Source organism: Muscardinus avellanarius (assembly GCF_963383645.1).
Source record: "Muscardinus avellanarius genome assembly, chromosome: 5".
Taxonomy (NCBI): Eukaryota; Metazoa; Chordata; class Mammalia; order Rodentia; family Gliridae; genus Muscardinus; species Muscardinus avellanarius.
The window spans coordinates 79,894,703-79,921,333 of NC_137790.1; the positions used below are offsets into that span (position 1 = coordinate 79,894,703).

A 26,631-nucleotide genomic window follows, 5' to 3' on the forward strand; every position below is an offset into this window, starting at 1 on the left:
CTTTAAAATTGGTCATTTTGACAATTATGTGGCATGGGGAACCTCTTTTCTGATTTTTTCTAAAGGGAGTTTGATAAGTTTCCTGGACCTGTGTATCGACCTCTTGTTCTATGTTTGGAAAATTTTCTGCTATTACTTCCTTGAAGAGATTATTGATCCCTTTGGTTTCACCTTCTTTTCCCTCCTCTATTTGAATTTTTCTTAGGTTAGCTCTCTTAAAATGGGCCCATACTTCTTCTATGTCAAATTCTTGCTGTCGGATTTATTTTTCTAAATTATAAACAATGCGTTTGTTATTGGAGTGATCATCTTCTAGAAGCGAGATTCTATTCTCCATGTGGTCTAATCAATTGTTTATACTTTGAATTGAGGCCTTTACTTCAGTGATTACATCCTTTTTTTTTAATACTCTCTCTAAATTCTTTTAGAACGTCCTGTATTATTTCTACATTTATATTCCTGATTTGATATTCTGGAGATCTCTGGATTTCTGTGTTATCAGGTTCTTATGTTCTGGGATTGTGGGCATTCATTGCTCCATTGTTATTTCTCTTTCCCATGATTTCAGAAGTTTGTGCCTTCTCTGGGTCACTACTACTTCACTTAGAGTGCCCTGGATCTCAAGTCTGTTGTAATCTCAGTCACCACTATTCCTTTACTAGGTTTTATTGCAGAGTCTCAGACACAGGGAGTTAATAAAGTCTGCGTGAGACCATGGGGATACCAGGCCAGGTGTTTTCTCACAGGGAACTGAGACTAGGGTGTGGTATCTCTGCCACCACTACTCCTTCACTGGGTTGGACTGCAAAATCTCAGATCCAGGGAGATTATCAAAGCTGCGCAAGTCCCTGGGGGTGCAGTACTGGGATTTCTCCTTTAGGGGCTACAATTTCACTTATGGTTATTGAGTGCGCTGATCTGGAGCTGTAGCGGGTGCAGTGTACTTGCAGCCACCTCTGGCAATATGGCGCTCCTGCCACACTCTTGGAAGGCGTGAGGCTGGTATATTTCTTTTCTGGTTTTGAGCTCCATTCTGAGTCCCTGGAGGGTGTGATGAGCTTGGCCACTGGGAGTTTTAGAAGTTCTTTGCACTGAAAAAACTGCTGAATTACACCCAAATGATCTACAGCTGCTCACTCCAGCTCCTTGTTTACCTTTCTTCTCTAGAGCCTGGTGGGTTGTTTAGTGTGCTGATCTGGAGCTGTTGTGGGCGCGGTGAACTCACCCCCACCACTGGCAATATGGTGCTGCTGCTGCACCCTCGGCCATGAGGCTGCTGTATTTCATTTCTGGTTTTGAGCTCCATTCTGAGTCTTTCTCTTTTCTGGAGCCTGGTGCTGTGAGGCAAGATGGCGCCTGCGTGACTCTGCTGCTGCCATGTGGGTTGGTTTCTTTTCTGGTCTCTGGTTGTTCTTCTAGCCTTCTTTTTCTCTGTCCCTTGTATTTATACTTTTTATTTCTCTGCTGATGGCTATGAAACGTGCTGATTTTGTGGCAATAGAGATCGATTTTTAACAGGACTCATAAATGATGCTTGTCTCAGTCACCATTTTCCCGGAAGTCCCATTCTTAATTTTATATGGTTCAGGAGGAGGGATAAGGTCTGTGTAGGAAGCAGAAAAAGATACCTTATTATTCCAAGTCTCAGAGTTTGAGACTCCTCAAGGAATTACTCTTTTTTATTTCTTGGCTCAGATTGAATATTTATGAAAAGAAGAATGATGGAATGTTGGATTTATCTGAGACCTCAGAGATCCAGAGATTATCTAGATTACCAGATAAGAAGAGCAATTTACTCATGGTCATGCAGCCAAGAAATGGTAGGCCTAAGATTAGGCCTTCAGTTTTCTGACTATTGTTGAACATTGCTGTGCATTGGGCCCTGTGAAGGCCCTATATGTCAGAGGAACTAGAAATACTAATACTAAATAGATCCAGGGTCTATGTCAGATGTTTAACCCCGTGGCAATTTTTTTGGCCCTAATATGTTACCTTGTGTTTGGCTCATGTTATATCGTCTCTGTAAATATCTAAAGTTAAAGCTTGAGTAAGAGAACCACAAGAAGGACTTCCTCAATCATGTCTTGACTAAATAATCCTTCACAGATCTACTGGAATTTCATTTCCTTCAGGAAGGATTCAGTCATAAATGATGCACCCTCCTCTATGATTCCATGGGGCTCTGATTAGCACATGTGTCCTGGTACTTTTTCCAGCTTTCCATATAAACAAGGTGGTCATGTCTAATTTTTTTCCCATGATTATTTAAAATATCTGGAGTCTAGGGCTACTAAGTGGTCTCTGTATATTCTCTCCCTCTTTTCCTTACTCCTGTTCCTTGCATTTATTAGGTGTTCAGCAAATGCTGAGAGCCTAACAGACTGAGTTCATAGTGAGAATGTGAAAAGGGAAATTAATTTTCCTATATTGCAGGGCTGAACATGGTCACAACAGGCATCAAAACATCTCAACTAGGTGCACATTTGCCAAGCATTTCATGTGTGTGGGCCCCATGTGGGCTTTGCTGAGCACAGCATTGAATCAGGTGGGCTTGCCTTCAGGATATAGAGATAGATGAAGAAGCCAATAATAACAATATATGGACAAACAAAAATAGGCTAAATCAAGTTAGAAGTACTATATGGAGGGAGCAATTATTTCTGTCTGGAAAGCCTTTATGAGAAAAGTAGCAGGTGAGTTAGGCCTCAAGATACAGGAAAGATTCCAATGGCAGATCACGGGAAAGTATAAACTTTTCCATGAAATGAAGAAGAAAGTCTAACAGCAATCTGGAGCAAATGTCAGGAGATGGTTAAGCCTAGAACACATCCATGGTGAGTGGTCTAACTTGGCTGAAGACCAGAATGGGAGAAGAACTTAGTAATGGATAAAGCTGGGAAGATAGTTTGGAACCAGATCATATGGACATTTAAATACTAGGTTCAAAAGACTAGGGAATGCCATGTTTTTACTTCCTGATGTTCCAGTATTAGGAGTTTCCTGCCTTCACCATTAGCTCTGGGTGGTGAGACTCATCCTTGAGATGCACAGAGCAAAATCAGCAAGTTGGCTTTATTGGGTGCTACTTGCATCTATGTTTAGACCAGAATTGAGCAAAGCTCATGTTCTTGTGTTTGAGTCTACATAAATAAATCATAGAAGTGTCTTTGAATTGCTAACACCAAATACACTCCCCCTTACTTGGTCCTATAGAATGTCCCTGAAAATGTCCTTGTGGTGGATAGGAGCCTGGGAGCCCTCACTGACTTGCAGAAGTGTTGGCACTCTATGAAGAAGAGCAATGCCACCAAATGAGAAAAAACAGAGGGAGGGAGGAGCTCGGCCTTAATAAAAGGGCCCCGTTTGTTGACCTGAATCACACTTCCTTTGTCTAAAAAGATATCAATTAGAGCTTTGATTTTTGAAGAATCTGGCACTTTATTTTTCTTGTGATTCAATCATTTGCCATAGTGTTTTGTGTGAGGATTAGAACTCTTCTCTGTGCCAAATGTGAGATAATGAACACCAGGAAAACCAAAGCACACCAAGAAACCCTTGCTATCTACAGAGATTAAGGCCAAGTTGTTTTTTGTTTGTTTGTTTGTTTGTTTGTTTGTTTGTTTGTTTTGCTTTTGTTTTGTACTGGGGATTGAAAATTGGGATGTTCTACCTCCGAGCTACACCCCAAGCTCTTTTTATTTTTTGTTGTGAAACAGGGTTTTGCTAGGTTGCTTAGTGTTTCTCTAAGGTGTGGGGCTCTCCTACAATCTGTAATCCTCCTGTCTCAGCCTCCCAAGTGCTAGGATTACAGGAATGTGCCATCATGCCCAGTTTAAGGCCAAGTTTTTGTTTTATAACTATCTTCTTCCCCTTGATTCAGAGTGAAGACTTCTGCATACCTTATGTCTCCTCCTATCTTTATTTTCTGGATTGTTCTTGATACATAATCAGTGCCCTGGAAAGAATGTTTGAGCGAATGAGTGGGGGCATTCCTATAGGGATCTTTGTCTTTTTGTTTTAAGTCTTGCAAGAAAGCTATGATGTGTTGTTTTTGTTTGGTCATATACATACACACACACACACACACACACACACACACACACACACACATATATATATATATATATATACACACACACACACATATACCATATATATATATGTATATATATACACACACATATATATTTCTCCTGTATCCCCAGGGAAAAGGTAGAATCAGACTTGATATTTCTGGGATTGCTGATCTTGGAGAATAGATTGAAGGAAGAGACAAAACCTGTCTTGGAAGAGCTCATCTCTGCCCAGATAAGGACTGTAATGATCACAGGTATGAAGAGTGTGTGCTGTGAAAACAAAGAGAACTTGGTGTGGAAGTAGATAGGAGTCAACTCATTTAACAAATACCGCTGATTACCTACTGTGATCCCAGGTGCTGTTCTGGGTGCCAGGGAAGGACAACAGAAAAGCAAAGTTATTTCTTCTCCCAAGCTGCCATTCCAAGCAGGAAGAGCAAAAATCAATCAACCACCAATAAAACACTGAGGTGTTTTATTGCTTTGAGGTGCGCAAAACAAGATGAGGCAGTAAAATGTGGCAACTGATTGTCTAGGTTACAATGCAGTCAGTAGAGTGGAGGCATTTGAAATAAGCCTTGAGTGACAAGAAGATTTGAGCCATGCAAAGATGGTGACTTTTAGTGTCAAATATTGAGAGAAGAAGAATGCTTAGTCAGTGCAATCTATAAACTGTACTAAAGGCCCATTAATAATTGCATCTATAATTCTGGAGATGAAAAGAAAATATTATCCTCTCCATTCCTAATCCTTAACACCAGCTCATACAAACAAGGAGCAAGAAGAAGGTATCACTTAAAGAAAATGGATGGATTTTTTTCATTAAGTTTTTTTTTTTTTTTTTTGGCTGGTCTGGGGATGGAACCCAGGGGGATTTGACCTCCGAGCTACAGCCCCTGCCCTATTTTTTGTTCTTTATTTTGAAACTGGGTCTCATGGAGTTGCAGAGGGCCTCACTAAATAGCTGAGGCTGTCCACGAACCACTATCCTCCTGTCTCAGCCTCCCAAATGCTGGGATTACACGCGTGCGTCACTACACCCAGCTAACATTTTTCAATGGGTGATATATACATATCTATATATATGGGGATTGTACCCAGGGACATTCTATCTCTGAATTACACCCCCAGCCCTATTTTTTGGGGGGGTTTGGGGATGGAACCCAGGGACATTCAACTTCCGAACTACAGCCCCTGCCCTAGTTTTTATTCTTTATTTTTTTATTTTTTATTTTTATTTTTTGGTGGTACTGGGGTTCCTGGAAGCCCTTCTATCTCCGGGCTACACTCCCAGACCTATTTTACATTTTTATTTGGAAACAGAGTCTCCTAAGCCAGCATGCACAGCTGGCTTCAAACCTGCGCGATCCTCCTGTCTCTGCCTCCTGAGCGCGGAGATTACAAGCGTGCGCCACCACGCCCGGCTTATTCTTTATTTTGAAACTGGGTCTCACTGAGTTGCAGAGGGCTTCACTAAATAGCTGAGGCTGTTCGCAAACTGCTATTCTCCGGGTCTTAGCCTCCTGAATGCTGGGATTACAAGCGTGCGCCACCACGCCCAGCTCTATTTTTTATTCTTTATTTTTAAACAGGGCCTCACTAAGCTGCAGAGGGCCTCACTAAGTAGCTGAGGCTGGCCGTGAACCTGCGATCCTCCTGTCACAGCCTCCCAAGTACTAGGATTACAAGCATGTGTCACCACGCCTGGCTATATTTTTTTGAGAAAGAGACCAGAGATGAATAACTGATTTCCTAATAAATCCATATTTCTGAGACTGCTGCCTCTCCCTTTCTGCTCTCATAGGTATGTTTTACTCTATTATCTGTGTCAGTAGACATTATATTTTCTCACGAAAGTGCCAACTCTCCACTCCCTCTTCTTCTGAGCCTAAGTGCAAAGCTGGGCCTCTGGAATACTTTTAGTGCCCCTTTGATACCTCTGCACCCTCCATTCTATCTCCCACTCAAGACACTATTAAATCACTTTTACTTTTGGCTCTTTTGGTCCTCAGTCCAACCTTAGATGTTGCTGGATTAGTATACCACTTAGTAGCATTTCCTTTGTTCTATGACCCTTCTATTAAAAACATCTTTATTTAATACTTTTATTACATATTTCCATAATATATACTTAACCATTTAGGTGTTATACCAATGAGAGTTTACCACTGTACACTCTCCCTCTTCAATTTCTCTTTGCTTCACATTGAAATTTCTGCTCTATTTCTTTCCTTGCTTGTTTACGAATTCTTCTCAAGTGTAGTCCTTGAATGGGATAGAGGTGATATGCTTCCTGATTTGTTACATATTCTAAGATATCATTCTTTTCCTTGACAGGGATATCAGTTACAATATTTTTTTTCTTAGTAAACTGTATGCAAGTGCTTTTATTGTTGTTGCTTTTTGACTTTTTGGTATTTTACAAGTCCAATGACAGTCTACCGTAGGCAACTTTTTCTTTTCTTGCCATAATCTTTTTTTAACTTAGACATCTTCCTAGGGGATGCCTACATATTTTTAAAATTAATTTAGTCGAAGCATAGCACTTTTAAGCTGCCTTCTTCCTCTCCAGAAAGTATCCTCTACTGTTTATTTAATTATTGCTTTTGTTCTCTACCTTTAATTAATTTTTAAAATTTCTATTATTCATAAGACAGATCTCTTAATCTAGCCACTTAGTGTCTTATCTTTTTTGTGAATATCATGTTTGTGTTACTTTGTGTTTTAAGATTTCAAGGAGACGTGGAGATCAATTTTTCCATACCACAGTCACAGGTCTTAACAGTCATCATTATCTCCTTCAAATCTTGTATTGAATTGTTAAGCTCTTAAATCAGGTCTTTGGGTGGGCATGGTTCTAGAAAACCTTTCACTATTGCTGTTGCTGCATATGAGATCCTTTGTGCTCTCATTATTTCAAGGCAGGTTTCATCGGTCTCCAGTAGCTGGCCAGTCATCCCCAGGTACTGGTTGCTGTGCCTGATTGTCTCCTGTTCAGCTTTGGGGGCCTCTTAGATTGTTAAAAGTTGTAAAATCACTTTGTCAGATGACTGAGGCTCAGGCCAGGTCTGTGAATCCCACCAAAGGATCTCTCTTAGGTGATAGAGGTGAAATGGACATATGTTCCCAGGTGGATGCTGTTGGCATCCTGTTGGGGCAGGTGGAAGCAGCCCTTACCTCTCAGAGATCCATGGCCTATTCCAATATCAGATCTCAAAGCTTTTTCCATTAGCCCAGCTCCTTTCAGGATTGTCCTATGAATTGTACTGGAAATATTGGAGAAGTCATGATGAATAGTCATCCAGATATTCTGTTCATTATTATTTTATTAGTTGCTCTAAGAATGACTATTCATACCTACCCTTTTAAGAAACCTTATAACCAGAAATGTCCCTTGACTACTCTTTGTGCTATTATTTGTCCTAGATATGATGTATATTGAAAGTATCCACCAGACATTATACACTACCTTCCATAGTCCAGAGTTAAAGAATGTAAGTGAAGAAAATCAGACTTTCATGTTTACCTAGGACTTTATCATTTCTGTTGGTAGGTTTTATTCCTTAAGTACCAATTAGATTCTGGTTCCATTTCCTTTCAGCTTGAAGAATTTCTTTCAGCATTTTTTTTTAGCACATCTGCTGCCAACAAATTATCTGGGTTTACTTTTATCTTATAATGATTTTATTTTTTCCTTATTCCTGAAGGATATTTCCACTAGCTATAGGAGTCAGAGTTGACAGTTCTTTTTTCTATAGCTCTTTAAAGATATAGTTCCACTGTCTTTTTGCCTATAGTTTTTGATGAGAAATCTGTGATAATTTGAACCATTGTTATCTTATTTGTAATGTGATATTTTTCTCTGTTTTGCTTTATCTTTAGTTTTTAGAAACTAAAGAAAACTAAGTTTAGAAACTAAGATAGCTGAATCCATCCTAGTTGGGCTTCACTAGAACTTCTTGAATCTGAATACTTAATCTTTTGCCATATTTGAGAAGTTTGCCGCTATTATTCTTTCAAAGAATTTTTTCTGCTCCAATTTCTTTATTCTCTCCTTTTCAGACTCCATTGACACAAATGGGAATCCTTTTGATTTAGCTGAGTCTCTGTTCATTGTTTTTTTTAATTTCCTCTCTGTTCTCCAGACTTTATAATCAGTATTGATCTTTCTTCCAAGTTTATTTATTTTAATCTTAATTTTATTTTATTTTTGGTGGTACTGGGGTTCCTGGAAACCCTTCTACCTCCAGGCTACACTCCCAGACCTATTTTTATATTTTTATTTGGAAACAGGGTCTCTTAAACCAGCATGGCTGGCTTGGAACCTGAGCGATCCTCCTGTCTCCGCCTCCCAAGCGTGGGGATTACAAGCGTGCGCCTCCACGCCTGGCTTCTTCCAAGTTTATTTATCCTGTCTTGTTATCTCCATTCTACTCTGGAGCGTAACCAATGAAGTTTTAAATAAAATTTTCGGTATTTTATTCTTTAATTCTAATGTATTCTTTTGGTTCTTATTTTATTGTTATATACTTCTTTGTTGAGAACTTCTGTCCTTCTGTTGTTTCATGAATATTAACATTTGCCAATAAAAAAGGCTTAGAATAGTTGCCTTGTACTGCCATATGATCATTTCAACATCTGAGTCATCAGGGGTTTACAGCTGTTAGTTGTTATTTTTATTTTTTATTTTAATTAAGAGTTGGCCATATTTTCCAGGGTTTTTTGGATGTTGAGTATTCTGAACATCTTAAATATCATGTTTGAGATTCTGGATCCTGTTAAAATGATCTGAAGAATGTTGAAGTTTTTTTTTTTGTGTGTGTGTGCATGTGTTATAAAGAAATCAGCCACAAGTTTTGTTTTGCCTATGATAGTTTTAGCCAGCTGTGGTGGCACATGCTTGTAATCCTCGTACTTAGGAGGCCAAAATAGGAGGATCACCGGTTTAGACTCAACAAATCAGCGAGACCCTATTTCTAAATAAAAAATAAAAAGGGCTAGGGGGGTAGCTCAAAGGTAGAATGCCTCTGGTGTCAATCCCCATACTAAAAAGCAAAACAAAATAAAACCCCCCAAAATCAAAAGCAAAAACCAGAAACCCAGTTTTCTATGGAGTTTTAGTTGCCTAAACAGCTTTGGGACTAGAGTTTACATTCAAGTCAAACACATGAAAGAAAAAAGGAAAAACAAACAAACAAACAAACTCGTTGAGAAAAGCTGAATCCCTTCCACAATATGCTCGTCCAAATTCCTGGGTGGTTGCTTTCTATCTTTTGTTTAGAGTACTTGGTTGCAATCAATGTGAAAGATAATATCATATTGGGTCCACTCCATCTTGACTGGAGGAGAAACCACCAGACACTATATTAATTCGATAGGGTTTTCTTCAATGTCTTCCAAGCTCTTAAGTGATGGGAGCAGATTTGAATTTTTGCTTCATTATTTTTATCTTTCTACTCTCTGATAAAAATACAGTGGTACTCCATGAAGTACCCTGATGAAAGGAACCATAGCCAGAAAAATTATTGCAGAATCACAAGTTAGGGCTGGTCAAGTCCTTAGAAATTATTCATCTTCACACTGGAAATAGCACTGAACTTTTGAGCCTGGCTTTCCAGTTCCTGCCCTTGTTGATTCTTTCTCTTCAACCTCATCTCAGGGTGCTCCTATTTTATTCTAGGTGACAATCTTCAGACTGCAATAACAGTGGCCAGAAAGTCTGGGATGGTTTCTGAAAGCCAGAAAGTCATTCTCATTGAGGCAAATGAAACTACTGGGTCTTCATCAGCGTCTATATCTTGGAAATTAGTAGAGGAGAAGAAGCATGTTGCATTGGGGAATCAGGTACACTTCCAAAACAGATCTTCAGCCATGTTTTCTAACTTGTATCACAGTGGTGATGACTGACAGGTGTGACAAGCAGAAGCACTGAATGACCTAGAGTCAACGTCTAGCAAATATGTAGTTCAATGAACTGAATCATATTAGTTTTCCATGCGGTTTCACTGTGTTCTAATGTATAGGCTTTCCTGGCTGCTGGAAATAGTCCATGTGTTTACACTTAAAACCCTCTTGGCTTTGTAGAGAAAGTATAGAGTTAGCAGAACTGTGACTCTAATTTCCGATTTCCCCCGCCCCCTCTTGCTTGTCAGCCACCCCATTGGATTCAGAAGGAATTTAGTCCCTGGGACAGACATTGCCATGTGTATTGAAAAATCAAACCATGTCTTCATGGTGGAAAGAAAAAGCTTTATTCATTTATCTCCAGTTGTGTTGGTATTGAATTTTCATTGTGCCTTTGTGAAAGAGTATTAATTCTGTGAAAAAATAGTAAGTTCTCACTTGAAGGAGATATTTGTTAAGCTGCAATGCTTTTGTATTTTACACTTGAAATGTGTGAAATGTGTTCTTCTCTGGGACTCACCAAGATCAAATCGGAATGAGAACAGAGCATGAGTAAGTGTTATCCTCCTATTCACTAGTGGCTGTGGTGTGCGAAGATGGATTCATCAAAGAGAAAGTACTTTTCAGAGGAATCAGGGCTGGAGTGTGACTTTTAGAGAGAGGCCCTCATCTGTCTTCATCTCTTTCTTTCTCAGCTGTGCTTGTGGTTCTAACCACTCTATCAAGTAGGGGAATGTAAAATAACTGCATCTTGCTTTGCAGGACAATTACATTAACATCAGGGAAGAAAAATCTGATAATGGTAGAGAAGGAAGTTACCATTTTGCCTTAAGTGGCAAATCTTTTCATGTGATAAGTCAACATTTCAGCAGCCTCCTACCAAAGGTAAGTTCTAACAGGGTCACAATTTCCCAGGAAAGAGGCTAATTGACAACATTTATGTAACATGGGCTTAAGTGATTTTAAACCCCTAAATAGGTAAGAGATATCTAGTTCTACACATAAGAGAGCAGATATTTCTGCAGAGGTTACTATGGTCTTATTTCTTGTTAGATTTGAAATAAATAAGCTTGATTAGTCAGTCTTTCAGCATCTATAGAATCAAAGTGTCAGCGATTTCTCCAATCATGAGGATTGATTTTAGATAGCTGTCACTTTATTGCCTCAGTGAGGGCATCTCACAGTATAGTGGAAATCCTGCAATTATACAGAAAAGCAGGCCAAGAATAAATGAACGCCATTAGGGTTTTAAGAGAGAACCTACATGCTGAAGAGGGTCAAACTTAAAGCTTTTCTCAAGAAAATATATCCCATAATAAGAGCAGCTAACTTGTCTGCCAAAGAATAAAGATGCTGAGTGAACACCAAGCTGAGTTTGCTGACAAGCACAGCAAGGCACACAGCTCTAACATAGAAGAATTCAGACTTTCAGAAAGAGGGGAGCTGAGGTAGATAGAGTTGGTACAGGGGTTTATACCCTAAAACCACCTATGTTCCATGGGTCAAATTAGGTTTGGGATAGCAAAGTTTCATAATTTGGTCAAGTTCAAATGGTATGATTAAGTTAAAGACCACAAACAGAATAGTCACTATTATACCATTAGGCTATTTTCTCCTTGTTCTCAACAATTTTTGAAGCAGTGGTTGCTTCTTTTCTTTGTCCACGATCCTGACTTCTTGCTACATTGAAAGTTTCTCAGACTTTGTAATTTCTAGGTTCCATTAAGTATAAGATTTTTCAAGACTCATTTTCCATGGTAGCTGGGCTAAATTTGTGTAGGTCATTATTTTCATAAAATATTTTATTAAACTACCATCTTACTATTTTTTATTTCCACTGTCATTTATCTGACAACAAAAGCCTCAATATCTGTCATAAGGTTAAAAAAATCTTCCTTGGAAACAACTTTTTATTTTCTTATTTGTGGGCATCATCACCTCATCAATGTTTTGAATATTATCACTATTTCATGTATGACCAACTGACATGGTAAAAAGATCTATTTTTTGTGTTCTTACAGATACTGATCAATGGGACCATCTTTGCAAGAATGTCTCCCGGGCAGAAATCCAGCCTGGTGGAAGAGTTTCAAAAACTGGAGTAGGTTCTTTGCTAATTCAAGTGGCATGAATTACACATGTTCTTGACAGTAAGGGGTGGTGGTAAGAGGTACAAGGAGATGCTCAATGGGCTAGGGCAGTGGTTCTTATCCTAGATGCCCATGATAATCACTGAGGGAGCTTTGAAAAAATAGCAGTACCAGGACTGTGCTGTCCAGAGATGCTGATTTAATTGCTCACATGGGGCTTGAACATCAGCATTTTTTTCAAACTCCTCATGTAAGTAAATTTTGCATCCAAGTCAAGAACCACTGGACTAGAATTTAAGAAGCATGAAAAATTATGGTGAAAAAAATAAGATCTAAAAGCTGATTTAAGCTCAACTCCTCAAAGCACAACGAGAATTTAGATTTTATTCTTATGAGTTACCATCACAGGTATGTTCTAGAGAGATTAATATGATAAGAGATTTAGATCACTTCCTCAGCTATTAAAATATTCTTCTAGTAAAGCATCCTTTGCACTCCCAAACAGAAAAATACTTCTAACATGAAGGGTGTCCATTTCTAAACAGAATGATAAAGCCAAATAAAGTTTGTTTCTTTGCTAATAGAACCTCATGAGTAGCCACACTGGACCACATCTCCATGACCCCTACTCATTCTCCGTCCTGTTCCAGCTTCTCACTAATGCCATTTAGTTGTTAAGAAAGCTTCTCAATTGAGAAAGCACTGTCTTCTATACATAGCTGAAGACCCAAAGGGTAAAGTAGTTACCTTACAGCAGTGTGGAAGAAAAGTGTAGCATATTCTTAGAATGGTGTCATAGTGCCTGGCATTTAAGAAGCTGAGTATTTAAAATTTTTATCAACAATTCCAGAGAGAGATATTCATTCAAACTCAAAAGGCCATCCTAAAGCAGGAATATGTTTTATTTCTCCAAAATCTGGGCCTGGCACATTATTTTTTAGCTGAACGGATAGTAGTTATCCTTTCAGTTAATAGTTCCTCTTCAGTTAATAGTAACTGTACCAACAACTAATACTTGCTCATTGTTTTAGACTTTAGGCACTTTCCCATGCAGCACTCTAGTAATACTTATAACACTTTGTAAAAGAAAAAAAAGGATGTCATATTCTACATCCTCTGTTTAAAAAAATTTTTTTATTTTTTTACTTTTTTTTTGCGGGTCTGGGGATGGAACCCAGGAGCATTTGACCTCTGAGCTACAACCCCTGTCCTATTTTTTATTCTTTATTTTGAAACCGGGTCTCACTGAGTTACAGAGGGCCTCACTAAGTAGCTGAGGCTGTCCTTGAACTGCGATCCTCTAGTCTCAGCCTCCCAAATGCTGGGATTACAAGTGTGCGCCACCACGCCCGGCCTCATTCTCTAGTTTCAAATCCTGTGTCCTCCCCATCCTGTGATTGTGAACATTTTACAGCTGCTCCCTTAAGTGGTGAATTATTTTGTGTCTTAATTAAACATTTAAAGTCAGGTATGATGGGATGGATATCACCATTGTATAAACTGCTGCTTCACACTTAATTTTTAACTAGTTTCTTAGTGAAACTCCCTTGAAACAAATAAGTTTACACCCTAAGTAATGATAGCTGTTTTTTCAATTAGAGAAATTAGCTGCTAAGACAGCTTTGATCTCCTCCACAATTCACATGGTTCCCTTTCAGTTACTTTGTAGGTATGTGTGGTGATGGAGCCAATGACTGTGGGGTAAGTAGCTGCCAGTGTGTGGGCCAAGATCTCTCAATGATACTTTTCTTGGAAACAGTTCTGACTGGGCTTTGACCCATTTCCATTCCTTGTGATAGATGAACTGCTGCTGAGAATTTGGGAGGGTTTTGACCAAAGCCATACGGTGACTAAATATAGGTCGGTACTGGCTAAATAAGGTAGAAATCTATCCTGGAGTCCCCACTTCCCTGATAAAGTGTCCCATTGCCATCTTTGTCATACTGCAGGCAGGGCAAAGCCTGGCCATCTCCTGATTAGTGTTGGGGCCCACAAGCCATCTTGTGGCCAGCTAACCTGGCCTTTTCTTTTTCGGTCTCAGTAGATGTTTGTGTGAGTCTACAGAAGTAATAAGCTAACTCTTTGCTTCCAGGCTTTGAAAATGGCTCATGTGGGCATCTCATTATCAGAGCAGGAGGCATCTGTGGCTTCACCTTTCACTTCCAAAACTCCAAATATTGAGTGCGTACCTCAACTAATTAAGTAAGTAGACACTTACTCCAGCATTATTTTTGTTGTTTTCACTCTCTTGACAGTTAGGTGCAAATAACATTATTCTGTTTGGGAAAGACCAGGAGAACTTTGGGTCCGTAAGTGAGGAGAGTGCTTTATGAGAAAATGTAAACATTCTACTGCCTCATAGACTTACCAGGAGTTACAATGATAGTGGGAGAGCAGTGCTGTTTCCAGTTAGGGTCACTGATTAGGTTATAAAGCATTGGAATCTGGAACTTGTAAAAAACGTCTTTGCAGATGCTTTATTCTGGGGATCAGGAAAAGCACTTGCTTTTCTTTTCTCTGCCTCTTTATGCTACCTTGGGACACTTTTCCCACCCCCAGTTTTCAAAGTCTTTATTTATCTTTGCTGTTCCCACTAAAATTCATCCTGGTGTTGTGTTTTTCTTCTTCCTAGAGCATGTATTTTAGCTGCATTTTGTTCAGTTGTTAATATTGAGGCCACTCTTGGTTATTATAACTTGCTTGTGTTTATAAAGTGCCTTAAAGGTTATTACCTTATACTTTTAAACACCCTGAAGGTGTAGGAATGGTTTTTATTTCCTTTACAAATAAAGAAATTGAGGCTCAGAGAACCTAGGCATTACCAGTATGTCCAAACTCACACAGCCATATAAGTTTATGGATTGCTTTAGAAGGGAATTTGTTTAAATGTGTTTTATCTGCAAATATTATACTTTTTATACCATATTGAAGTAATGGTTTGGGTAGCTCCTCCCATTTAAAAATGTTTATTCATGCACTTGACAAATATTTATCAAGTGGGGACTTAGTGCCAAGATCTAAGGGGGATAAAGATAATACTGATTTAATAAGTGCTGTCAAGGAAATAAAAAAAGTAGTGTGAAAGTTAGTACTGTGATAAATTGGTGGGAGATGAGGAATTTGCTGCTCTAGACAGGGGCAACTTTTCCAAGGAGGTGAAGAAAGAGAAGAAACTACCTTCTGGCCAGAGCAAATGTTAGTAGCAAAACCCTGATATAGGAGGAAAAACGGCTTGAGGATTAGACCTTGGAAATCATGATTAGCATAGGTAATTTTCTATTTTGTGTTTTAATAATGGGCCTTTTCCATAAAATCAATCAATAATAACACAAAGGAGTATGCTCACTGTATCCAATTTATTTAAATTTAACATATAACTAATTTGAGTGTGCCTATTATTTTAGTCCAGTTTTAGGCAAAGTTGAGGTTGTCAAAATGAAATTTTAATCCAATTTTTGCCAAACTCCTTAAGTACCCTCATGAAAACAGTTCTTTCATACCTGCAATCTTTTTTATATTCCTTGGTTCACAGATGGAGAAATTGAGACAGGGGAAATGGTCGTCCAAACCATATTAGCATATATGTGTGTGATTTGGGACTAGTTCCCAGACTCTGAACTCAGCTCTTCAAACAGGGCCTGCAGCAAGGACAAAAGCAGCTATAAGTCTGGGCTCTGTGCGTGGTCAAGGCCTCTGGACATTGCCCTGGAGTGAGTCTTGCCTGAACATCTAGTTTTTTTAGCCTACTGACAACCAGCTCCCCATCGGCTCGAAGCTGTCCAGTCTGTCAGATAAGGAATTGTATAATCAGACTTCTGTTGTCTTTTATTCCTAAGCTCAGCTAAATAATACAGAATAACTGACATGATTTCTCTCCACTGCTTTCATTTCATCCCCTTTTCATTCTTTTCCTATGCAGGGAAGGACGTGCGGCTCTTGTGACCTCATTTTGCATGTTTAAGTACATGGCTCTGTACAGTATGATCCAGTATGTTGGTGTTCTGCTGCTCTACTGGGTATGACTGGGGACATAGTCTCTTGGCTAGTGAGAACCAGAATAAGTGGTGATACAATCCCAATTTGTGATGCCCCCTTAAGAAAGAGTGCAAATGGGCTAGCAGAGCATCAAGAGCCCCTTTAAAAACATCATTAGTGCTGGGCATAGTGGTACATGCTTGTAATCTCCACGCTTGGGAGGCAAAGACAGGAGGATCACGCAGGTTCGAAGCCAGCCTTGCTGGCTTAAGAGACCCTGTTTCCAAATAAAAAAATATATAAAATAGGTCTGGGAGTATATCCCGGAGGTAGAAGGGTTTCCAGGAACCCCAGCACCAAACACAAAAAATAAATAAATAAAAATAAAATAAAAACATCATTAATTATATTATTATCAGTATCATATCATATTTAATATTATTAAATATCATTAATAGCATTAAATATGAATTAAATTAATATCAAAATATTATTATCATTTAAAATAGATCAGAAATAGAGAAATTATCCAGGAAGAATTATTGGTGACCCGGTGAGATGAAAACTTGACCCCATGTTAGCTAAAGATCAGAAGTGAGCACACCATGTTCACTCTCAGTGTGTTTTCACATGCTTGGACCAGGTTTCTATCTTATCAGTTCCAGTGTGGCTCTTCTGTAGTGTACCATTCACTAAAGAGATGATACTCTGCATTGGCATACTACTTCATAAATGGATTTCCCTGATTATTAATCTTTGCCAATTTAAATTCAATTTAAATGCTACCACCATAGGTAGTTTCACGTTATCTACCTGGTAATATTGAACGTGGAGTGGGGAAGAGATGGGCACTACGTAGCATATAGATCAAAGTGTTGTAAACAAGCTCAGAGCATAGGTAACAGTCAAATGTAGGAAAATATGGGAAATGCTGAACTATATAATTTATATTGGCTATGTTTAACAACCAGCTCATAACATTTCTGAAAATTTAGCAATTGACTTTCAAGAGTTGTAAAAGCCAGCCTACCTCTGGTTCCTAGAATATAGGAATTGGGAAATTAGCATATCATACTATAAATACATATATCTTGTGCTGGGCAGGATATAATAGAACAGACATGCCTAGTTTTATGAATTTTCTGTGTGAGCTTGTTCTTAATCCTGACACCAGGAAAGGAAGTTTTATATACTACAAATATCTAATTCATATTTATTTTTTGCCTTTTCTCCTAGGTTAAGGATTTTAGTTCTATTAATTTTAAATTACCTATATCTTTTCATATTCACTGATGTGTGGATTAAAAATGGGTGGGCTATTTATGGGAATTTGGAATCCCAATAATCCATTATGTTCATAAGTAGAATTAAACACAGGGAGCAAGGAAGTACACTTCATGAAGTCGGTAAGACCTGAACGCTTTTTTCTTATGAGTATTCATATGTTTCATTAAGACTTTCTAATGTTTCATCTGGTAACACCCAAGAGTGCAAATTGTGGGTTCAAGTATTCTCATTTTCCATCAGTAAAATTCAGGTAAGATTACCACACATGTGTCACTTGCTACTACTGGGCATGAACGCTTTTATTGTGCCAGACCAAATCCCAGATTTTCTGCTAACAAGCAGAAAAGAGAACAGAGATGAATCAGAAACAGAGATGGTAGAAAGAGATGTTCCCCTCAACACAGGGTTATGCTGATGCACGAGGGTCTACCCCAGGAAGCACACGACGAAAGCCCTCCTTCTTGGAGAGGGTTTCACAGGCGTGGCTGTGAGCCCTTTCATTAACATCAGCAGTCACCAACCCAGGCAGGCCCCTGCGTCACCACCTGCTTGGTAGTCTTCTTGGAAAATCCAATACACAACTCCTGCCAGACTTCATCCAAGACGTCCTGACTTTTGTGATTTCCTTTTCTTTTTCTTTTCAGGAGACAAATAGCTTGTCAAACTACCAGTTTCTGTTCCAGGATCTGGCCATTACAACTCTCATTGGTGTAACAAGTAAGACACTTTCCAAACTTCCTTCCCAGAGGTGCTCCCTCAGCTGGCTCCCCTGCCCCTGGAAGGTTTGTCTGCCATGAAAGCCTGCAGCAGCAGGGCTGTAGGACTTACTCTCAAAATGGAAGGGAGCAGGTAGAATCTCCCCCCCCCCTTTTTTTTGATATTGAAGTAGAGCATGAGCAAAGGAAATGCTGGTCATTTCTGTTTTCTGGACAATATAAGAGCTTCCTTAAATGGACACTAAACGTTTAAAGTAAAAAAAGTATCTTGAAAATAAAAAACAATGACCCTAATGTACTTTTACAAATGGTTGTAGTTGGAATATGCCCACTTTATAGAAAATAAATAGCTTTTATAGTTCTGGCCTTCGTATCTAAGCTTCTCCATGTTTATAATGGAGGTTAATTATACTACTACCACCTTTTAAAAAATATGAATTGTCTCCTCCATTTTCTTGCATAGAGAACATTTTAATTTTAATAGAGAAAATTTAAAAAATTTAATTTTTAATTATTTTTAGAGCTATTATTTAGATTCACAGAAAAATTGAGAGGAAATATCAGAGGTTTGCCACATGCTCTTTGCTCTTTTACATAACACAGCCTCGCGTACATCAATATCCCCTTTCCCCCAGGATGGTATGTGTGTTGCAGTTGATACACCTACATTGGCCATTGTCATCTCCCAAAGTCCAAAGCTTGAATTGGGGTTCATTCTTGGTCTTGGACATTTTGTGAGTTAAAATATATTTAAAATAATCTGAATCCACCATTAGAATGTCATATAGGATATTTTCACTGTTCTAAAAGATCTCTGTGTTCCATTTGCTTGTCCTTTCTCTCTCCCTAAAGCCTCTGACAAACTCTGTGATTTTTTCTATCTCCACAGTTTTGCCTTTTCCAGAAAGTCTCATAGTTGGAATGTGTGAGCATTTTGTTCCTTTCACTTAGTAATATGCATTGGAGGTCCCCCACATCTTCTCATAGCTTGGTAACTCAAGGTTTTTTTTTTTAGTGCTGAATAATATTCTATTGCGTGTACACCACAGTTTATTCACTCACCCTACTGAATATCATCTTGGTTGCTTCAGTTATGAGCAATTATGAGTAAAGCTGCTATAAACATTTGTGTGCAAGTTTTGGTGTGAACTTAAGTTTTCAACTCCTTTGTATACATAACCCAGGGGTGGAGTAGAATTGGGTGCTGAGAGTATGCTTGGTTTTGTAAGAAGCCACCAAACTGTCTTCCAGAGCAGGCCTATCATTGGCCTATTTAACAGCAGTGGATGAGAATTCTTGTTCAACATCCTCACCAGCATGTGGGGGTGACACTGTTTTTGGTTTCTAATAGGTGTGATGCCACCTGTGCTTTCAGTTTTCTTTCCTTCTACCTTCTCAAGGGGTTCATAATAGTCCTGTAATAATCTCTTTCTCATTATCAAGTTTTATCTGGTCTGCTATATCAATCACACTGGCATATAAGTATATTCTTATATTTTCTTTTTTAAAAACTCCTTGCCAGACATGGTGGCACAAGCTTGTAAAATCAGCAGTGCTTGGGGGGCTGAGACAGGAGGATCACACAGATACAAAGCCAGCCTCAGCTACTTAGTGAGGCTCTCAGCAACTTAGTGAGACCCTGTTTCCAAATAAAGTATGAAAAATAGGTCTGGGAATATAGCCCGGAGGTAGAAAAGCCCCTAGGTCCCACCCCCAGTACTACAACAAACAAACAAACAAACAAACAAACAAACAAACAATCCTTCTTGACCCAAAACTCACTAATAGTTTCTGCTGCCTTTATTCTTAAACATCCCAGGCAGTTGTGTATCCTCATCTTCTCTATTTTCTGTCTCTATTTTTCCTGCCATTCTATTTCAATCAGCCAGATTCTAACATTCAAAAGTATGAACTCAAATTCTGGATTTGTGGTGGTTGGTGGGAGGCAGTGGTATACTGTTAAAGTATTATTAATGGAGAAAGAGACTGGTCTTGGACATTCCAAGAGTTGAAACATATGTAAAATAACCTGTATCTACCACTGGAGTGTCATACAGAATATTTTCACACACATATGCAAAAGTTTATTTATTTATTTATTTGTACTAAGGATTAAACCCAGGGGCCTCTACCTTGACTTTGTACCTTCAGCTCTTTAAAAAGAATTTATTTTTTAAATTTTGAAACAAGTTAGTTTGCTCAGAGTTTCTCTACATTGCTGAAGCTGCCTAAAACTTGCAGTCTTCCTGTCTCAGCTTCCCAAATACTGGGATTAGAGGTGTGTGTCACCATGCCCAATTCATATGAATTCATTATACACCTCACTGAAAAGAAAATTTATAGTGAAAAACTATAAAATTAAGATAATGATGAAATAAGTATAAAATATGCATTTTTAAAATTGAGAATGCCATCTAGTCAACTGATTTTCACAGAATGTTTTCATTGAATTTTGCCAATCTCTTGTCCATAATCAAACTATGATTGCAATTGATGACTGAACTTGTTCCCACATAAATGTTATTTGAAATTATACTTATCTGAGTGAATAAGAAAAAAGCAAAACAACATTTATGTCAAAAATTCAGTCTTCATTAGTGATGTGAACAACCTATTTGTTGAATCAGATAGTAATTGTTGAATGCTGGAAGGATATTTTCTTAGCTTTAAAAATTATTCACAATGTAATGGTTGCAAATATGAAAGATTTTAAAATTTACTCTTCATGAACCTCAAAAACATACTTAATACTAGCAAAGTAGTTAGGAAGTTATGGGTTTTGAATATTTGCTATTTTGTTTTTAATATGTATAACTTTAATTGCAAACTTATATAATTTACTTTTACGAATGTCTGAGTTTAATAACTGCCTTGGAAATTTAGCATGAACTGTCCTATGAGCCACTCTGGGAGAAACAACTCCCTGCCCCATTCCTCACATATTGCGTTGAAGCCAATCTCTCAATGCTTCTTCTACCTCACCATCTGGTGCCTGCATTTTTCCCTTCCATCTCTCATCACAATCTAAACAGCCATACTGCTAATTTATCTTAAAAATTCATTCAAAAGCTCCAAAGAACACGCCCAAATGGAGCTCTGTTCCTGTCACCCTTGACCAATCACACTATCTGTGATAATGGCCACTTCTCCCTTCTTGTATCTGTCAACAGCTCTTTCCAACAGAAGACTCTCTTTTGTCTTTTGAGATGCTATTCACTCCTGAATTATCTACTTTTTTTTTTTTGGTACTAGAGATTGAACCCAGGACAGTTTACCTCTGAGCCATACACCCAGACTTTTCTTAATTTTTGTCTTGAAACAGGGTCTTACTAAGTTTCTGAGGCTGGCCTTGGACTATGATCCTCCTGTCTCAGCCTTTTAAGTATGGGGATTACAGTTATGTACTACCATACCTGGCTTATCTATCATTAATGAACACATTTTTCCATCTTTTTTTGTGTTACTGTCCTTTTAACTTTTTGAATATTACAAAGCTTGTTCTTGTATTCTGTTTTTTCAGTCTAAACCATCTCCCCAAGTAATCTCACCCAGCCCCATGACTTTAATGTCATCTATATAATAATGAGCCCCACATTTATGTCTCCAGGTTTGCTATCTGTCCAGAGCTCTACAAATGTAGCAACAAATACTTAATACTGGTACTTAATAAGATTCAAACTTAACATGCTTAAACAGAAATCTTTATTGTACTGGGTCTAATATTCAGTAAAGTTGTCAGGTACTTACTAAGTCCCTTGTTCATACCATGTAGTGCTCTGGAAACTTGAAATACATTAGTGAAACAAAACACATTGAAATACATTAGTGAAACAAAACACAACCAAGGTTCATTTCCTTGTGGAGTTTACATTCTCCTGAAAGAGCACTGTGATCTACCTAGATATTCAATTCAATGACCAAGAGTCACCCTTTCCTTCACCCTGTGTAGCTAATACATAGGACATTTCTAATTGTTCTACCTCCAAAACATATTCTGATTCCCTTTTCTCCACTCTATTGCAGCCACTGTCACTCCGCTCTGCCACCTCTCTTGTGGCTCACCAACCACCTCGCAACCTTGCTTTCACTCTTGCTGCCCTCTCCTCATCCCCACCTACTCTTCACATAGTTGTGTTTTGTTAAAATGTAGATAGTATTAGTATGAGGTCACTCTCTTGCTTAAACTGCTCCGGTGGCTTACCATTTCCACTAACTCCAAGTCTTCCGTGATCAGGATCCTGCCACTTCAACTCTAACCCATGGCCACTCGATTATGCCTGTCCCCAGGTCTTCCTGTGTCCTGAGCACTGCCAAGCTGTGGTCACCTCAGTGCCTCTGTGTTTGCTCTCTCCTTTGCCTGCAGTACTCTGCCTGGAGATCTTCATATGGCTTTGACTTGTTTGTATTATTCTTGTCTCAGCTCAAATGTCACTATCTCAGAAAGAGCACTGTAAGTAGTGGCCGCTTCACTGTCTTGACTACACAACTCTGCTTTTTTTTTTTTTTTCTTACAGTAGTTCCCATAATTGGAAATGGTGATGTTTGTCTTTGTTTTTATTAGCTTTTCACCTACCTTCCCTCTTTCAGAGTGGGTTTCATGAGAATAGCCACTTGTTTGTCTGGATCACTGCTGGGTTCCCAGTACTTCTAAGAGTCCCTGATACATTAAAGGAGATCACTAGGTATCTGTTAGGTCCATTGATAGAACATTTTGAACAGAACCTGCTCATTGACATTTATTAGAACTGCTAATAGATATCTCCTCTTTTCACCCATCCCAGTACTATGATTTGAGGTGGCACAGAAGAGAAATAGAAAAGGTTCTCATTTATTCTATTTATTTTCTATTTGTTCTCTTCTCTGTAGCAAACATCTACGGGCTTTTCTCCACATTTTTTGTTAAATAATTTGGTTCTTTTCTGCTTAGCATTTATTAAGCATATATGTTACTAACATGTGTTCATTGTGAAAAGAAGATAGAAAATATTGTAAGATATAACAAAGGAAAAAAACATATTTTTTATCCTGCTATCCAGAACTAACCAATGAAACATTTAATGAATTTCTTTCTAGTCTTTTTTATATGTGAACCAAGAAATCAGAATTATGTTCTCTACGTACTTGTACACACTATTTTTCACTTTACTAGCTTTATAATTACTTTTTAAAGTCATCAAAATATTTCAATTATTTTTACTGTGGTAAAAACATACATAACAGCCAGGCATGGTGGCACATGCTTGTAATTTACGCACTTGGGAGGCTGAGACAGGAGGATCGCACAGGGTCGAAGCCAGCCTCAGCTACTTAGTGAGGCTTTCAGCAACTTAGTGAGATGCTGTTTCCAAATAAAATATATATTAAAAAATAGGTCTGGGAGTATAGCCCGAAGGTAGAAAAGCCCCTGGGTTCTACCCCCAGTACCATCAAACAACAACAACAAAAATAATAAAAACATACATAACATAAAACTTGCCATTTTTACTATTTTTAAGTGTATGATTAAGGGGCATTAGTTATATGCACAATGTTGTGCAGCTGTCACCATTATCATTTCCAAAACATTTTCATCATCTCAAATAGTAATAACTCTCAGTCCCCCTCCTTCCAATTCATGATGGCCACTAATTTACTTTTTGGCTCAATAAATTTACCTTTTCAATATATTTTTAGAAAGGAAGTTATACAGTTTGTCCCTCTGTTTCTGGATTATTTCATTTAACATACTGTTTTTCAGGTTAATAGGTTTATAGCATGTATCAGAACTTCATTTCCTTTTATGACTGAGTAATATTCCATTGTAAATATATATATCCCACTTTGTTTATTTACCTGTTCATAGACTTGGGTTGCTTCTATCTACTGGCTGGTGTGAATAATACAATACAAATTTGCACAAATTATTTGGTTGAGTTTGCTTTCAATTCTTTCAGGTATAGAATAGAATTACTGTGTCATTTCAAGGAAACACTCAACCATCTTCAACCATTTTCTTAGTGATTGCCCCATTTTACATTCTTACCAGGAATATTTTTCATAGATTCATCAACGCTTTTTATTTAACTTTGAAAATGTTTTAGACATAATTTAGTGGAACCTTATGATTTGGGTTTACATTACCCTAGTGAAAAATAATGTTCAATGTAATTTTTTTTTCTTATTGGCCATTTGTATGTCTCTCGGGGAGAAATGTTTATTCAAGTCCTTTGGCTCTTTCTTAATTGGATTTTGTCTTATAGCTGTTGAGTTCTAGGATATCTTAATATATTGCGACTATTAAATTCTTATCAGATATATGATTGTATCTCCCCATTTTGTATTCAATCTTTTCACGTTTATTTATTTATTTATTTTTGTGGTGCTGAGGATTGAACCCAGGGGCACTCTACTGTCGAGCTATACCCCCAGACCAATTTTTTATTTTTTATTTGGAAACAGGGTCTCATTGAGTTGCAAAGGGCCTCACTAAGTAGCTGAGGCTATCTGTGAATCGTGATCCTCCTGTCTCAGCCTCCCAAATGCTGGGATTACAAGCATGCACCACCATGTCTGGCTTTTTATCATACTTTTGATAGTGCTCTTTGAAGTAAAACAAGTGTTTGTTTATTTATTTACTTATTTTTGTGGTACTGGTGACTGAGCTAGGGAATGCTACCTTTGAACCATACCCCCAGCCCTATTTTTTTAATTCTTTATTTTGAAACGGGCCTTACTAAGTTATGGAGAGTTTCACTAAGTAGCTGAGGTTGGCTGAGAACCTGTGATCCTCCTGTCTCAGCCTCCCAAGTACTGGGATTACAAGTGTGCTCCACCACACTTGGCAAAACAAGAAAAACAATGTTGGAGGACTCACTCATACCAATTTCAAGTTTACAAAAACAACAAAATGTAATCAAAACAGAATATGGAGAGACATAAATGCCAGTGGGATAGAATTTAGAGTCCAGAAACAACCATAAATCTGCCAGTTGATTTTCAACATAAGTTTCAAAATCATTCAATGGGATAAAGAACAGTCTCATAAACAAATGATTATAGGGCAGTATTTTCACATACAAATGAATGAAGTTGGATGTCTAGGTCACACCACATATAAAAATTAAAATAAGAATGAGTCAATGCCATAACAATAAAAACTAAATACCGTAAATTCTAAGAAGAAAGCATAGGAGCAAATTTTTGTAATGTTGGATTTGGCAATGAGTTCTTAGATATGACACCAAAAACATGAGCAATAGAAGAACATATAGACAAGTTGGACTTTATCGAAGTTAAAAACATAGCTTAACTTTAAAAATATGCAAAATCTCTGCTCCTTTATAGCTGTCTATACCTGTATGTGTCAATGTAAAAATATTACATCTTTATTCATTATATACACAATAATATAAATATATAATTACTTTTATGGATGCTATCTTAATCATGCAGAAATAAAAGTACAAGCCAAAGATACAATAATACCAGCATTTATACTTGATATAATTACCTTTACTGGAGATAGCTATTTTTCATAAGTGTTTGAATTATTGTTTAGTGTAATTTTGTTTAAGTCTGAGTCCCTTAGCATTTATTTTAGGTAGGTTTAGTAATGAGGAACCAATTTAGTTTTTGTTTATCTGATGATGCCTTCATTTCTCCTTCATTTATGATGGATTCTTTAGCCAAATATAGAATTTTTGGTGAAAGGGTATTTTGTTTTCTCTCATTCTTTAAATAAGTGAACCTATTGAATTCTGACCTACATGCTTTCTGTTGGGAAAATCGCAATTAATCTTACTGAAGATCTCTATTGGGTGATGAATATAGATATACCATAATGTATATAATTCTGTGATGATCTCTTTTCACAGTTTTTGATGATTTCTTACCTTAGGATAAACTTCTAGAAGTGGAGTAGCCATGCCCAAACCTATGAAAAATTTCCCATCTTTTCACATTTTTTTGCCAAACTGCTCTGCAGAAGTTTTGCATCAATTTATATTCACACAAGTAGTGTCTGAAAGGATGAATTTTGTCACTCCCTTGCCTATAACTTAATAGCCTTTGCTTATATAAAAGGCAATAAAGGCATCTTGTGATTGTTTTACATCTGCTCTTTTAAGGGTTTCTCATAGAACTTGAGTTTGAATCTATTCATTGCTTAGTTTGTAATGTATCTTGACTTGTCCATTTCCTCAGATGTGTGGGCCAAAGAAATCACACCATCCTTCTGATCAAGAATAGAATATTTTCCAGGTCTCATAAATTAAGAAAACCTTGAATTTATTTTGTAGTGAATCTGAATGGTGCCTACCCCAAGCTGGTGCCTTTCAGACCTGCAGGACGGCTGATATCCCCACCTCTGCTGCTTTCTGTCATTCTCAACATTCTTCTCAGCCTGGCCATGCATATCATGGGTTTCATCCTGGTTCAGAAGCAGCCTTGGTATTCCATGGAGTTGCACAGGTATGATCATAGCCTCAACCCCAGCACTCACATTCTAATTTCTGTCAAACATAATCTGGCCAGTACAAAAGGGGGCAGATGAGTCTTCATCCTGCCCAAGATACTGGCTTCCTTAAGTCTATTGGGCAATTTCTA

The 26,631-nt window shown here is 37.9% G+C and overlaps 1 protein-coding gene across 2 annotated transcripts in view; it reads left to right on the forward strand.

Moving 5' to 3' along the window:
- Window positions 1-26,631, forward strand: part of ATP13A4 (ATPase 13A4) — a gene marked incomplete at both ends in the record, with an annotated part of 172,667 nt that overhangs the window by 131,373 nt on the left and 14,663 nt on the right. For both annotated transcript variants that reach the window (XM_080695812.1, XM_080695813.1), the window contains 9 exons: window positions 4,206-4,330; window positions 9,757-9,920; window positions 10,743-10,865; window positions 12,002-12,081; window positions 13,729-13,771; window positions 14,163-14,272; window positions 15,990-16,086; window positions 17,977-18,049; window positions 26,325-26,496. In XM_080695812.1, the coding sequence (XP_080551938.1) occupies window positions 4,206-4,330; window positions 9,757-9,920; window positions 10,743-10,865; window positions 12,002-12,081; window positions 13,729-13,771; window positions 14,163-14,272; window positions 15,990-16,086; window positions 17,977-18,049; window positions 26,325-26,496 (987 nt within the window). The remainder of the gene's footprint in view (window positions 1-4,205; window positions 4,331-9,756; window positions 9,921-10,742; window positions 10,866-12,001; window positions 12,082-13,728; window positions 13,772-14,162; window positions 14,273-15,989; window positions 16,087-17,976; window positions 18,050-26,324; window positions 26,497-26,631) is intronic.